Below are 14147 nucleotides of genomic sequence, written 5' to 3' on the forward strand. Positions count from 1 at the left end.
GTGGCCTCCAGTAAGCGGGGACTACTCTCGAGCATGAAGGAGAGTTACAAAGACCTCGTAGGACTTCATGTCAACCATGCTGCGAGTACGAGTCGAGGGCAAACTCTTCTAAACTCGCCAATTAGGTCGCCGCAGTGGGACAGGCCCTTTAAGATCCTAGGTGGGAACTTACAGAAATCGACTAAGTGAGACTGATTGCAGATAAAGGGATGTCTGGCGAGTGTGAGACTTTTAAAAGTGCAATGGGAAATGTTGAGGAACAGCATGTTCCCGTTGCAGTGAAGGGCAATGCTGGCAAGTTTAGGGAACCCTGGTTGACGAGAGGCTCGGATCAAAGGAAAGGAGGCGGCAAACATCAGGTTTAGAGAATGGGGATCAAGTGAATCCCATGACACGTGGGAATACACTGAAGAGGGATATCAGGAAGGCAGAATGAGGGCATGAGGTGGATCACGAGCCATATTGAGTAAAGCCTGGCTATGGAAAGAATTGGACCTCTTAAAGGCCACCAGCATAGCTGTCCATGTGTGGAACAACAGGAGATCGGTGAGATATTTAATATTTCTTATTCGTTTTTACTGTGGAAGCTAAGGAATTGAGATTTAGATATTTTGAATGATATATGAATAATGAAAGTCTGTTGGCAATCTTAGGGATTTGGTGAATGGACATGTTGAGCCAAAGATTCAGTTTCCATGCTGTATTACTTTGTGAATCTATGACTCCAATTACTTCTGTAATTGAATTTTTGAAGGCTTGGTGTTGGATGATTTAAAGCAGAGGCAGGGAAGCAGGGAAAATCTTAGTTCTGGGTGAGGATTTGGATAACAGATCAGGTAAGATTAACAAAGCAATAATAGAACAGAGAATGATGGAATTACTCAACAGATCACACAGCCTTTGCAGAGAGAGAAAAATACAATGAATGTTTCAGGTGTGGGACCTCTCCTCAGATGGGTTTTGATGAAAAGGCCTGAAACATTTACCAATTTTTACTCTCTTTTGATCCACTGCGTATTTCTGTCAATTTCTGTTTTTATCTCAGATTTCTACAGTCTGCAGGTTTTTGCATTTTGATCAACAAAGTGGCAATACCCACTCATATTGAAAGGCCAGACATCATTCTCTATGAAAACAATACCAATTGGTTGAATTACAATATGAAAGCTGGCAACTGTCATTTTGTTTGTTAAGTTTGTAATCTCTTCAGGAGTGAAAGAAGCACAGGGAATGATTGATAAACACAAAAAGCTGGAGTAAGTCAGCGGGAAAGGCAGCATCTATGGAGAGAAGGAATGGGTGATGTTTCAGACTCGACCCGAAACATCGCCCATTCCTTCCCTCCAGAGATACTGCCTGTCCCGTTGAGTTGCTCCAGCTTTTTGTATCTATCATTGGTTTAAACCAGCATCTGCAGTTCCTTCCTACGCAGAAAACGATTGTATCATTTTCTAAGTTGGTGATAGCCAACAGGTCCAGAATTTCATTATGATTTTCAAGCAATTGAAATGCTGGGAAGCTCCCGATTTCATTGCCAATTTTTAAAGATAATTTTATTAATTCAAGTAAACAATTTAACTTTGTATTGCAAAGTTAATGTATATAACTAAAGCAGCAGTTTTCACCTTTTTCATTTTATCTTGTGGGTGCTCCATTAGCCATCATAGGCAGAGAGTACCTGAAATACCCAAATTTTGGAAATACTTAAAAATGTACTTTACTAATTAAGAAAGCCATTGATACAATCTGCTAATTTTTGCTTTATCACTGGGATGTTTAAATGCCATTTTCAGCCATTGAAATAAAATGTAAAATTGTTCCAGGATGCTCAATGGGTTTATCCATTTTAGAGCGGTGTCATATTACATATTCTCTAATTGAATTGTTATTGCAAAATGCAAGGGTATTGGACCGTTCCCACAAAGTTATGCCCAAACAAAGAGTCAGTGGATTACAAATAAGATTTGCAAATTGATTGATTTTTGATTTTCAAAAATATTGTACCTTTGTATGAGTTGCTCCAAAGCCTTTTCAAATGTTGGTCTTTGATCTAAACTCAGCCAGAACTGAGGATAGTAGACATAACTAGTGAATGTCTTTCCTCCATTTAAATTGTAACAGAATTTACTGTCATGTGCTTTGTCCCAGTCCTGCAGAGTTTCATTCACTTCTTCCATTAGGTAGTACATCATTCCCCTATTAGTTGAATCTCCAATAAAAAGAACCTTGTAGATGAAAATGAAAAATCCATCAGATATTATATTGAAAATATATTGAAAATATCACGATTGAAAATAAAATCTTCCTTGAAAGCAGCAATCTGATTTACTCAGTTATCTTTAAGCATAAAATAAAGATGTAGGCACCGAGACTTAATGTAAACACACAAACATACATATAAGCCTTAACTCAAACATTTTAATTTTAAGTAATCCTAATTATATTTAGTTTAGTTTAGTTTAGTTTAGTTAGAGATACAGCATGGAGCCCAACAAATCCGCACCAACCAGTGATCCCCGCACCCTAACACTATCCCACACACACACTGGGGACAATTTTACACTTACACCAAGCCAATTAATCTACAAACCTATACATCTTTGGAAAGTGGGAGGAAACTGAAGACTCGGAGAAAACCCATGTGGTCACGGGGAGAGTGTACAAACTCCGTACAGACAGCACCCTTAGTCAGGATCGAACCTGGGTCTCTGGCTCTGCAAGCGCTGTAAGGCAGCATCTTTACTGCTGCGCCACCATGCCGCATCTTACATTTTAAGCGAATAAAATAATGTCTTGATCAAATAAAGTGAATATAGTCAAACTGAACTCATTCAAAATGTTGTTGGTTTATTTCTCTTTTGATATGAGCATGAGTTTTCAGTTAAACCTCAGGGTAACATTACACTATGTGATCAAAGACATTTTAGTTTTCAACTCTCCTTTCCCGATGAAGAAGTCACTCTCCATCCAGCACTACAACTTTCACCGACCACTGAGCAATGTCTTTATACCAACAGGTACATTATTAGGTTATTGAATTATGTGTACAAATGTGTGGTATAAATTTCCATTAAATTTTAATTTATTATGCGCGGCAATCATTTAGACTCTGTTGTTTGATTATTCTTGCAGTGCATGATTATATAAATACTCTACCACATACAGAGAGCAGCGCTGAACTACTATCTACCTCTTTGGTGACCCTTCATCGAACCTTGCTGGCTCTACCTTGCATTTAACCTTATTCCCTTATCATGCATGTGTCTATACACTGCAAATGGCTTGATTGCAATCATGTATAGTCTTCAACTGACTGGACAGCATGCAACAGAAGTTTTTCTGTAGTATAATATAGATAAACGTGAGGTTATCCACTTTGGCGGCAAAAAACAAGGGGGCAGATTATTCTCTCAATGGGGTTAGGTTAGATAAGGGGGAGGTGCAGCGAGACCTGGGTGTCCTTGTACACCAGTCACTCAAAGTTGGCGTGCAGGTACAGCAGGCAGTGAAGAAAGTTAATGGAATGTTGGCCTCCTAACAAGAGGATTTCAGTATCAGATTTCAGTAAAGAGGTTCTTCTGCAGTTGTATAGGGCTCTGGTAAGACCACATCTGGAGTATTGTGTACAGTTTTGGTCTCCTAATTTGAGGAAGGAAACCCTTGTGATTGAGGCAGCGCAGCATAGGTTCACGAGATTGATCCCTGGGATGGCGGGACTGTCATATGAGGAAAAATTGCAGACTCGGCTTGCATTCACTGGAGTTTAGAAGGATGAGGGGGATCTTATAGAAACATAGAAAAATTACAAAAGGACTGGACAAGCTAGATGCAGGAAAAATTTTCCCAATGTTGGGCGAGTCCAGAACCAGGGGCCACAGACTTAGAATGAAGGGGAGGCCATTTAAAACTGTGGTGAGAAAAAACTTTTTCACCCAGAGAGTTGTGAATTTGTGGAATTCCCTGCCACAGAGGGCAGTGGAGGCCAAATCACTGGATGGATTTAAGAGAGAGTTTGATAGAGCTCTAGGGGCTAGTGGAGTCAATGGATATGGGGAGAAGGATACGGGTTATTGATTGGGGACGACCAGCAATGATCACAATGAATGGCGGTGCTGGCTCGTAGGGCTGAATGGCCTCCTCCTGCACCTATTTTCTATGTTTCTAATGGACCTCAGTACACGTGACAATAAACTAAAACTGACTTGCTGCAATTAAAGTCATATGGAACAACCTTTACCTTTCTTCCACGCAGACACTGTTGAAGTTGTATTTTAGTTGGTGAGAGGTGATGACAGTTGTCTGGGTGCCACCTTGCCTTCTGCCAGTCACAGGTCTGGTTGTCTGAGCAGCTCAGACAAGGAACAAGCCATTGCCCTGAAACAGTAACACAAAGGGATTTGTCAATAAGATTGTTTTCAAGCAGAGCTTATTCATAAATGACTTCTTTGACAATGCTCAGTTTGTGTTCCATCAGTGCTCCTCATCTGCAGACCTCTTTAAAGTTGTGGTCCAAGTAGAGTCAAACACTAGATGTGAGATGCGAATGACATTTCTAAATATCGAGGCAGACCAGGCTGAGCACATCACTAAGGAGCCTGAGTAAAATGGAAGCTAGTGGGCATCAGTGGGAAAACTCTCCAGTAGATGAATGGAAATCAAACACACATTAAGATGGTGGAGGCTACAGAGAGATATACAAATGCAGGCTATCGGTGGAGTTGTTTCTCAGGACAACTATCTTCACCTATTTTCTCCATTGCTTCATCAATGATGAAGCAATAAGTGCTCCTTTACATGGTGTGCAGGAAGGCACTGCAGCTGCTGGTTTAAACAGGATAATCCCAAAAAGCTGGAGTATCTCAGCGGGACAGGCAGCATCTCTGGAGAAAAGGAATAGGTGATGTTTTTTCATTCATTTCAAGGTTTCATTCATTTGTTCTACAGTATATCTTTCCATATCACCATCTACATCTCTCGTTTCCCTTTCCCCTGACTCTCAGTGAAGAAGGGCCCCAACCCGAAATGTCACCTATTCCTTTTCTCCAGAGATGTTGTCCGACCCGTTGAGCTAATCTAGCTTTTTGTGTCCATCTCCTTTAAATGGTGTTCCAGATAGATGCTCCCCACTCCACTCATGTAACTATACTTTGAGCTTATCAATCATCTTCCTTTCTCTTGCGAATTGCAATAGTTCTTAACAAAAATCAATGAAAATGTGGCCATCTTCAGATCTTTCCACTCTGAATATTTTTTGTTGCTCGATTTAGCCTTAAATATTTCAACTAGTCAAATGAATTTCTGCAGTAAACATGCATGTGAAATTTCCAGACATACATCTCAGGGGCAGCACAATTGCAGCTGATAGAGCACAACACCGGAGAACCTGGTTCAATCCCGACCTCGGCTGCTGTCTGTGTGGAATTTGCATGTTCTCCCTGTGACCATGTGGGTGTCCTCCAGGTGCTCTGATTTCCTCCCATTCTGCAAAGACATGCGGGTTTGTAGGTTAATTGGCCTATGTACATTGCCCCTAGTGTGTAGGGAGTGGATGAGAAAGTGGGATAGATCTAGTGAGAATGGATGATGAATGGTCGACGTGGATTTGATGGGCTGAAGGGCCTGTTTCCCTACTGTATCTCTAAACTAAACAAAAATACATTTTCCTCCACAGTGAGTATGTAAGTTTCAAATATAAGTTGTATGCAAACAATTTAACTCCACTAGTTACTCTTGTCAAAGTTTGATTTCACCCCATACACGTTTCAACTGGAGTCTACTAATATCTTCCATGCTCCTCTTACAGGATATGAAGACAGAAAATGCTGTCAGCTTATTTATGTATGATATACAGTACATAGTCTTGCACAGAAGAAAAGGTGGTGCTTAGGGCAGAGTTTTAATGATATATCGCCAGGAATGTTATCTGCGCATGACAGGGGATTCCTGCCGACTACAATTTTAATAAAAACCATCCTGTGATGATTACCAACCTTTGGCATCGCCTGTTTTACAGATTTGAATCTGCCTCTGAGCAACTGGTGAGAGGTAGCCATTGGACACTGGTTGCAGGCCGCAAGGCTTGTCAGGTTGGATTATCAACCCACAGTCCTGCGTGGAAATAAAGAACAGGGTGAATGACATTTTTTAGTTTGCATTATTTAAAAAAAAATCACCAGCCTTGCAGATGGAACAGTAGTGAGGAACTCAAGCAAGTCACTGCCACAGATCAGCCGCACCTCATGGTTTCATGCATTCCATCTGTGCATTGAATCTCTGGATGGAAAGTTTTACAAGCATTTTGTGACATCCCAGAAATAGCAAGGTTGAAACACCAGATTATTTATCTGTGCACCCCACCTCATGATAAAAACCTAAATGGATTTATTTGCTAATAACTCCCACTCTCCTTACACCAAAGGAAATAATTCCATGCTTTCATTCCGTTCATTAATTGAAGTCGCTTTTTGAGCTATGCATTCAATAGTGTATTAGTTGTGTTTTGAGTTATACATTTAAGATCTTGATCTAGAATAGGATGACAAGATCTGTTTGAGTAACTTTACAAACTAAATTTAAATAACATAATTTGATAATATCAAATAGTTTGCAGTGTTATGGGAGAAATCACCCAGAGAGTTGTGGATTCGTGCACCCGGAGAGTTGTGAATTTGTGGAATGCCCCTGTCCCACTTAGGAAACCTGAACGGAAACCTCTGGAGACCTTGCGCCTCACCCAAGGTTTCCGTGAGGTTCCCGGCGGTTTCCGGAGGTTCCGGTCACTCTCCCTAATGGTGGAAAGTGGTTTCCGCGTAGTCGAGGCTTCTTCTATGTTCCTGCGATTATTTCAAAAAAAACAAAACAGGCCTCGACTAAAAATAGGTTGCCGTTTGGTCGACGCCAGTGGAGTGGGGTCGCTATTTACTTACAGGCAGTCAAAGGCAATCTCCTTCGCTGACCGGCCATTTTGATTGGCTCATTGGAGTTTTCAGCAAAGATCCTGTAGGATCTTTGGTTTTCAGGACCTAGAAGATCCGCCAGAAGGTAAAATGCCCGCTAACTTTATTAAACTTCTTAAAACTGTCTCCACTCCTTCTCCCCCCGTTCTCTCCCCTTCTCCCCCCTTCTCGCCCTTTCTCTCCCCTTCTCTCTCCCCTTCTCTTCCCTTCTCTCTCCCTTTCTCTTCCCCTTCTCTGTCCTTCTCTCCCCTTCTTTCCCCTTCTCTCCCTCCCTCCAGCGCTCTCTAAAGGACTTACCGTGCTCTGTGGCAGCCGTTTACCTTCCTCTTCATCGCGCAGACAGCGCTCCTCCGCTGTCCCTGGCCCCCACCTTCACAATGTGTTTGTGTGTGTGTGCGGTCGGTAGCAAAGATCCTATAGGATCTTTGATCAGTAGATGCAGCTCACGCTTCGGTCGAGGCTTTCCAGGCAAGTGGCCAAAACCTCTGGTGACTCATGGAGAGTGACTGGAACCTCCGGGAACCTCACGGAAACCTTGGGTTTCCTAAGTGGGACAGGGGCAGAATTCTCTGCCTCAGATTCACTGGATGCATTCAAAAGAGAGTTAGAGAGAGCTCTTAGAGCTAGCGGAATCAAGGGATATGGGGAGAAGGCAGGAACGGGGTACTGATTGTGGATGATCAGCCATGATCACATTGAATGGCAGTGCTGGCTCGAAGTGCTGAATGCCCTACTCCTGCACCTATTTTCTATGTATTTTTGTAAATTATGGTAGGGGATTAAATTGGACATTTATACAAAGAGCTAAGAATTCCTTGATGAGGAGAAATCCTCATTGGTAATCTAAAAATGAATGCATTTTATTTACTAGGTCAATTTATTCAACCAGTAATAGGCCACCAAAAACATCACACTGTTACATGGAATTACACAACTGAACACGTAAGCGACACACAACATATGCATTGCCATAGCATTCTTGCACAGATAAATCTCTGACAAAGCCATATGGTGTTATGGGCAGTATTGGAGGCAAAGATAGTGGTGAAAAAAGGTAATCAGATAGGGAGAAAGGCATGGTCAAATATGTTTTAAAGAGACTTTTGAAGATAACATTGAAGATGAAAAAACAAAGGTGCTGATGCTGTGGAAGTGTAATGGCTGAATAACGACATATTGTGGAATTAGTGTCTTCAATTCATTATTGTTCTGCATTTTGGAAAAGGATAGAGGACTTGAGAAAATCACTGACTGATTTTTCATCTCAACCCCATCTAAATTCCTTTGGTAATATCTTCAGGATAAATGCAGAATGACAATTGATTGGGTATCTTCCAAGCTCAGTTTAATTCTACATTAGTAGGACAAAGACAACAGGTGCAAATTATGCGGCAATGCAGATCTTAACATTTTAGTGACCCTGTTGAGAAGCTATTGGTGAACATGAGGCCTAAGGTGATGATATGGTATTTTGCAAGGAAACAATTAATAGAGACTGGAAAACAGACTTGTTAGCAAGGAGAAGTGTTGGGATATGTTTGGGAAAGGTAAACTAAGCAATGTACTCCATTTTTCAATGTATTCATTTCTTGGGAATGTGGTAATCTTCACCATAGCTATATATTGCACTATATATATACATTTATTGCACTGCCCCTATAAGCCTCAAGAGAAAGTTGTGGTGAGCTACAGTACATTCTTAAACCACTGCTGAGAGAGGAGTTCCAAAACATGAATCCTATGATGATGAAGAAAATGGAGTACACCTCAAAAATCTTGAGATGGCTTGCATTGATAGAGTTGGAGCATGGTCACATGGAGGGGGATGTTGATCAAAGTGAAAAGGGATGGTGAGTGGAGCTGAAGTGCAGGTCCATCGGTCCTCATGACTGTGCAAATCATCTTACCATTTCTCCACCTGCTGAAAGTGGAGATTCTAGTCGCCGGGGAAAAGAGGCTGCTCAATGCTGGAACAGAAGGTACACCTTAAAGGAGAAGGGGAAAGGTGAGTTGATCCCGATAGAAGGATCGAAGGAATGGGGGAGACATCACAACTTGTTCATGAGAATGCAGGCATTTAGTAAGATAAAACATAGAGAGCATGGTCAATGATTTGTTGAGTAGATTGTGGTGACAGTCAAGTACAGCACTGTAAAACAAAACTAAAAGATCAGGTCAGCCACCATGTGAAAGATCAAGATATTTTAATATTTCAGGAGGGCCTATGCTGTTTTAATTTTGTTTTCTATATTAACTATCTATGTTGATAGGACGAACATTGCAAGCAAAAACACATGAAACTTGGAAAACTAAAGCAAACACAAGCAGACAAATGAGATCTGGTCAAGTATACTCTGACGAGAATAATAAATTATTGAAGTATGTTTTTCATGATGAAATGAGACATTGAGCTAACTGATCCACACCAGCGTTTATTCTCTGTACACGCTAAAATACTGATGACTCATCCTTCATCTCTTAAAAATTTAATGCAGGTTAAGTGGCAAAATAAATGGATTTCTTGCTTTTGATCTAAACAGGATGTTTGCCAGCATTAATATGGATAGATTTTATTAAAAACTTTTGACTACTCTAGGTTAGAATATGATGTGGCACTTGTGGCTGGAAAGATTTCAGAAGCAGTTCTGAATTTGTGTTTGGCACAAGGCCTCTTCTGTTTAACGATATGTAGATAGGTCAAACAAGGTGAATCTTACTGTGAATCAATTGTGTCAGACTGAAGTTTGCATTTAGAGCCAAGAGGACTGGGCGGACTGCAGTTATTTGGAGGAATTACTCAAACTAACATGGACATCAGAAAGTTCCTACCTTGCAGCTTAACAATTTACACAGAGCTTCACAGGGCAGTATGAAATTTCTGAACATTCTGTGACTGCTGTCAACAAAGTGCAACAAGATAACTTAACAGGGATTTGCTTGTTCATACTTGTGCACTGCCTGGTAGACGTGTCAAACACAAAATCACCACATTAAATGTAAGAAGGTTCAAGAAATTTAAAAAAAAGACAATCACATTTTTATTGGAAAGACATGGCAATAATTTTAATTGATCTTGCCAGAGGAAACCACATTTTTGATTTTACATTCGGAAAATTTCTACTTTCATTGATTTTCAAAATGTAGATGGTTCCGACTATTCTCTTTTCACAGAAAATTAAAAAAATTAAAAATTCATAAATGTGATTGTAAAGTCCTATTTTTTTTTTCTCACTTGTTTGACCCAACTGAATACTACAATATATTACGATTATAAAAACTTTAAAAGTAATTCTAGTCTTCTTGATTTAATACTGTTTGCCCAGCATGATCATCTCTTTTGATCAATGAGGCTGCTAATACACACTGTCAAAAGTAAAAGAGAAACAGTTATTGCCAGAGGTCAGGATATGCACATTAGCTATCCTTCCAAGACTTACATTATGGGTTTTGTTAACAGCTTGTGGATTTATCATGTCATCAAGAGGTACTGAAGAGCCATGACATCCCTGTTGCCTTGTACATAGATGAAACAAATCACCAACTTTGGTATGTTTACAAACTATCACTCATACTAAAGATGAGAAAGAAGCAAGCAAGTCATTGAGACCATTTTCATTTTTACAGTGACTATTTCTGTTAGATTATGCATTTGAAGTCAGATAAAAATAGACTGCTAGCAACTGAGATGGGAGCAAAGGGCTGTACTAATGAAAAGTACTGTAGAATAAATATTTAAATGTAGATAAATGGTGTTGGATTTGTTAAATTACTTGATCATGGTTAATTATGTATTCAGTTTTTGACTGATATTCCTTTGCATATTAAAACACATCAGAACAGGTTTTCATAAACAAACATTCATCATAACTTTATGTGCCAGGTACAAAAGCTGAAACACTAATCCAAACATTGTAGTTTCAAGTACCACTATGATGTCACTAAATCAGCTTTAAAATGATACCATATGATACCAAGTTCTACAAAATGGCATAGTAACTCTTAACACACCAAAACCAGAGCACACAAAATTTGTTCAATTTAAAAAAAAAGTTAGCAAAACAGGAAATGAAATATCAAAATGTAAGCTTCTTCACAAAAGTGTTAAAATCTGATTGCTTAACCAAGCGATAGAACGTGTATTTTAGAGAGTACATTCGCCTTTCTGATTAAACGTCAGTTTTATTACAATGATTATTGCTATTATTCAACCCAGTGTTTTATAGTGGGGGTTATTTTGAGGACCAAAAATGATACGGATTTCAATGTTCTCAATTCTCTCTTTCAATCAACATTCTGCAACAGGAAATGTTGCCACACCTTCACCTTTAATATTAGTACTTTTGCAGAATCCTCACACCAACCCACCATGTCAAAATATCGGTGTCAGTTATAACTAAAAATTAAACTGCATCAATAGTATAAATATCATGTCTGTTAAAGCACATCAAAGGTGTGGAATGGTGTAGATGCAGATGCACATTCTGACCAACATTTTCTGCCACACTACAAGGCAAAAGTCAGGAATGCAATGAATATCGTTAACCTCCCTGGATTGCTGCACCTGAGACACAACTCAAACAGCTCAGCATCACTTACAACAAGTCAGACTGCTTTGGAGCATATCCAACACCAGCAACAGTCCTTTCAGGTGAGGCAGAGGGCCACTCGCACCTCCTCCAACCTCATCTACTGTATCTCACTCTTTCATGTGTTGACTCCTATATATCGGCGAGACCAAATGTAGACTGGGCGATCGTTGTGCTGCACCTCCAACGCTCAGTATGCCTTGGCCTATGTGATCTCCCGGTTGCCAAACACTTTAACTCTCCTTCCCATTCCCACAATGATCTTTCTGTCCAGGGCCTCCTCCATTGTCAGAGTGAGGCCAAACGCAAATTGGAGGAATAGCACCTCATATTTTTCTTGGGCAAGACTAAGGATTGAGTTTATTTACACATCTCCAATCAGCGAGATGATCCCCATCTATTCCTAGCAATTCCTCTCTACTGCTTTCCAACCTTGAGCTGAAACATACAATGTTGTTTACCTCCATGTTTCGGTCTGCGCACAACCCATGTTCCTCAGGAAGCCCCCACTCCTCGCCATCACACATTCATCGTGTTCAAAGGCAGTACACACTGCAGTCTCAGAATGTCCCCAGTTCTAAAATAAAACAACAGAATGTCCCCAGTTCCAAAATAAAACAACAAGATATACTCTAATCGCAAATTAGTGGAATAGCATCTCATTCCACCCCCTAGACTTAGACCACCTAGACCTACATGATCTCCTGGTTGCTAAATACTTTAAATTCCCCACCTATTCCCATACTGACCCTTCTGTCATGGCCTCCTCCACTGTCAGAGTGAGGGCCAATGCAAATTGGAGGAACAGCAGCTCATATTCTGCTTGAGCAAAGTACAACCCAGTGGTATGAAGATGAATTTCTCTAACTTCAAGTAACCCTTGCGTCCCCTCTCTCTCTCCGGCCCTCCGGTACCCTAGTTGTCATACTAGTTTCACTGTCGTCCTGGTGAGATTCACAGTCTGTCTAACCCATTATCACCTAGCCCACAGCCAACAATGGACCATTGTGGGCTCCACATTTCCTTGATCATCGTTATTTTTTGCATATCTTTCATTCATTTGTTCTATATCTCTATATATCACCGTCTATTTCTCTCGTTTCCCTTGCCCCTGACTCTCAGTCTGAATAAGGTTATCGACCCGAAACATCACCTATTCCCTTTCTCCAGAGATGCTGCCTGTCCCGCTGAGTTACTCCAGCTTTGTTTCTCTATCACCAGTACACAGAGTTTAGTGTAATGACTATACTGTATGCTACTACCATTTAAGATTACTGTATGCTTGTGCAATATAATATTTATATAAATCATTGAAGGGATTAGCTGTGCTACTGATGAAACACCAACGTTGGTGGAATGGATGGGAGGTTTTATTTTAGATAAGCTGATGTGAAAGATTGCCTAAATGCTTTTGTGTAATTTCTCACAGAGACTTCACCAATTTGAGAGTAAACCACCACATAGTTCCTTTCAGTGGATGCCATACTTTTTCTTACTTCATCCATGCCTTTCTAACTTGAAAGGATTTCTTATTCTGATAATGTCTTTCTGATTTCCATGCCAAAGACATAAGAAAGCAGAGCATTCACCTCCAGAAGAGAACAAAATGTCAAACAAAATCTACCAAGCAATTACAAATGTCTCTCTAAATTATTACTGTCCTTCAAACAGAAAATATTTGGAACTGGATTGTTTCATGTGGGTGGCACAATGGTGCAGCGGTAGAGTTGCTGCCTCACAGCGCTAGACACCCGGGTTCGATCCCAACTACGGGTGCTTGACTGTACGGAGTTTGTACGTTCTCCCCGTGACCACGTTTTTTCTGAGATATTCAGTTTCCTCCCACACTCCAAGGACGTACAGGTTTGTAGGTTAATTGGCTTGGTGTAAGTGTACATTGTCCCTAGTCTGTGTAGGATAGTGTTAATATGCGGGGATTGCTGGTCAGTGTGGACTCAGTGGGCCAAAGGGCCTGTTTCTGCGCTGTATCTCTAAACTAAACTAAACTAAACGTTAACCAATACCAGAAATAGGGAAATCATGCCTATACTAACTCAATTCACATTGATTCTACAATTAGAAGAACGTTCTAGGTTGTTTTGGACTTGAGGTCTGCAAGTGGATAAGTGGCATTAAAATGATAGATAACAAGATGGTGGAATAGTACAAACTCAGTGTACCAACTTAGTCCGACTTAACCCTGAACCGTTCAGAGAAAAATAATTATTGTTTACTATTTATTTAGACCTTTAGACCATCTGGTAAGTAGTTTGGAAACATAGTCACTTTTATGATATATATACAGAAAGGAAAATAAAGTATTAGATTATGAGTAAAAGAAAAGGCAAATGAAATATATGTTAAAATGTAAAGTTTTCTGTTTTCTATACTATTATCTCTTCTTGACCACTTTCTGTCTACGTTGTAAATACATTTTAGAATCAACGCTACACTACATCGCTATGATTTTTTCGCCATCTTACTCATCGTCCTCCTCTCCTCCAACTGCCCCAAGGTTTTTCCGATCGGTTAAATAATAAAAAAGTTATGAATGTTTAAAAAATCATGAGATCTGCAGATTGGTCTTCTCACCTGTCAGTCACCA

General features: G+C 40.1%; 1 protein-coding gene across 2 annotated transcripts in view; it reads right to left on the bottom strand.

Annotated features, from left to right (window-relative positions):
* Positions 1-14147, bottom strand: part of cped1 (cadherin like and PC-esterase domain containing 1) — a 235152-nt gene that overhangs the window by 44782 nt on the left and 176223 nt on the right. For both annotated transcript variants that reach the window (XM_033038290.1, XM_033038291.1), the window contains exons 16-18: positions 5991-6108; positions 4238-4374; positions 2005-2225 (exon numbers count right to left, since the gene is read on the bottom strand). In XM_033038290.1, the coding sequence (XP_032894181.1) occupies positions 2005-2225; positions 4238-4374; positions 5991-6108 (476 nt within the window). The remainder of the gene's footprint in view (positions 1-2004; positions 2226-4237; positions 4375-5990; positions 6109-14147) is intronic.

Source organism: Amblyraja radiata, chromosome 19 (genome assembly GCF_010909765.2).
Source record: "Amblyraja radiata isolate CabotCenter1 chromosome 19, sAmbRad1.1.pri, whole genome shotgun sequence".
Taxonomy (NCBI): Eukaryota; Metazoa; Chordata; class Chondrichthyes; order Rajiformes; family Rajidae; genus Amblyraja; species Amblyraja radiata.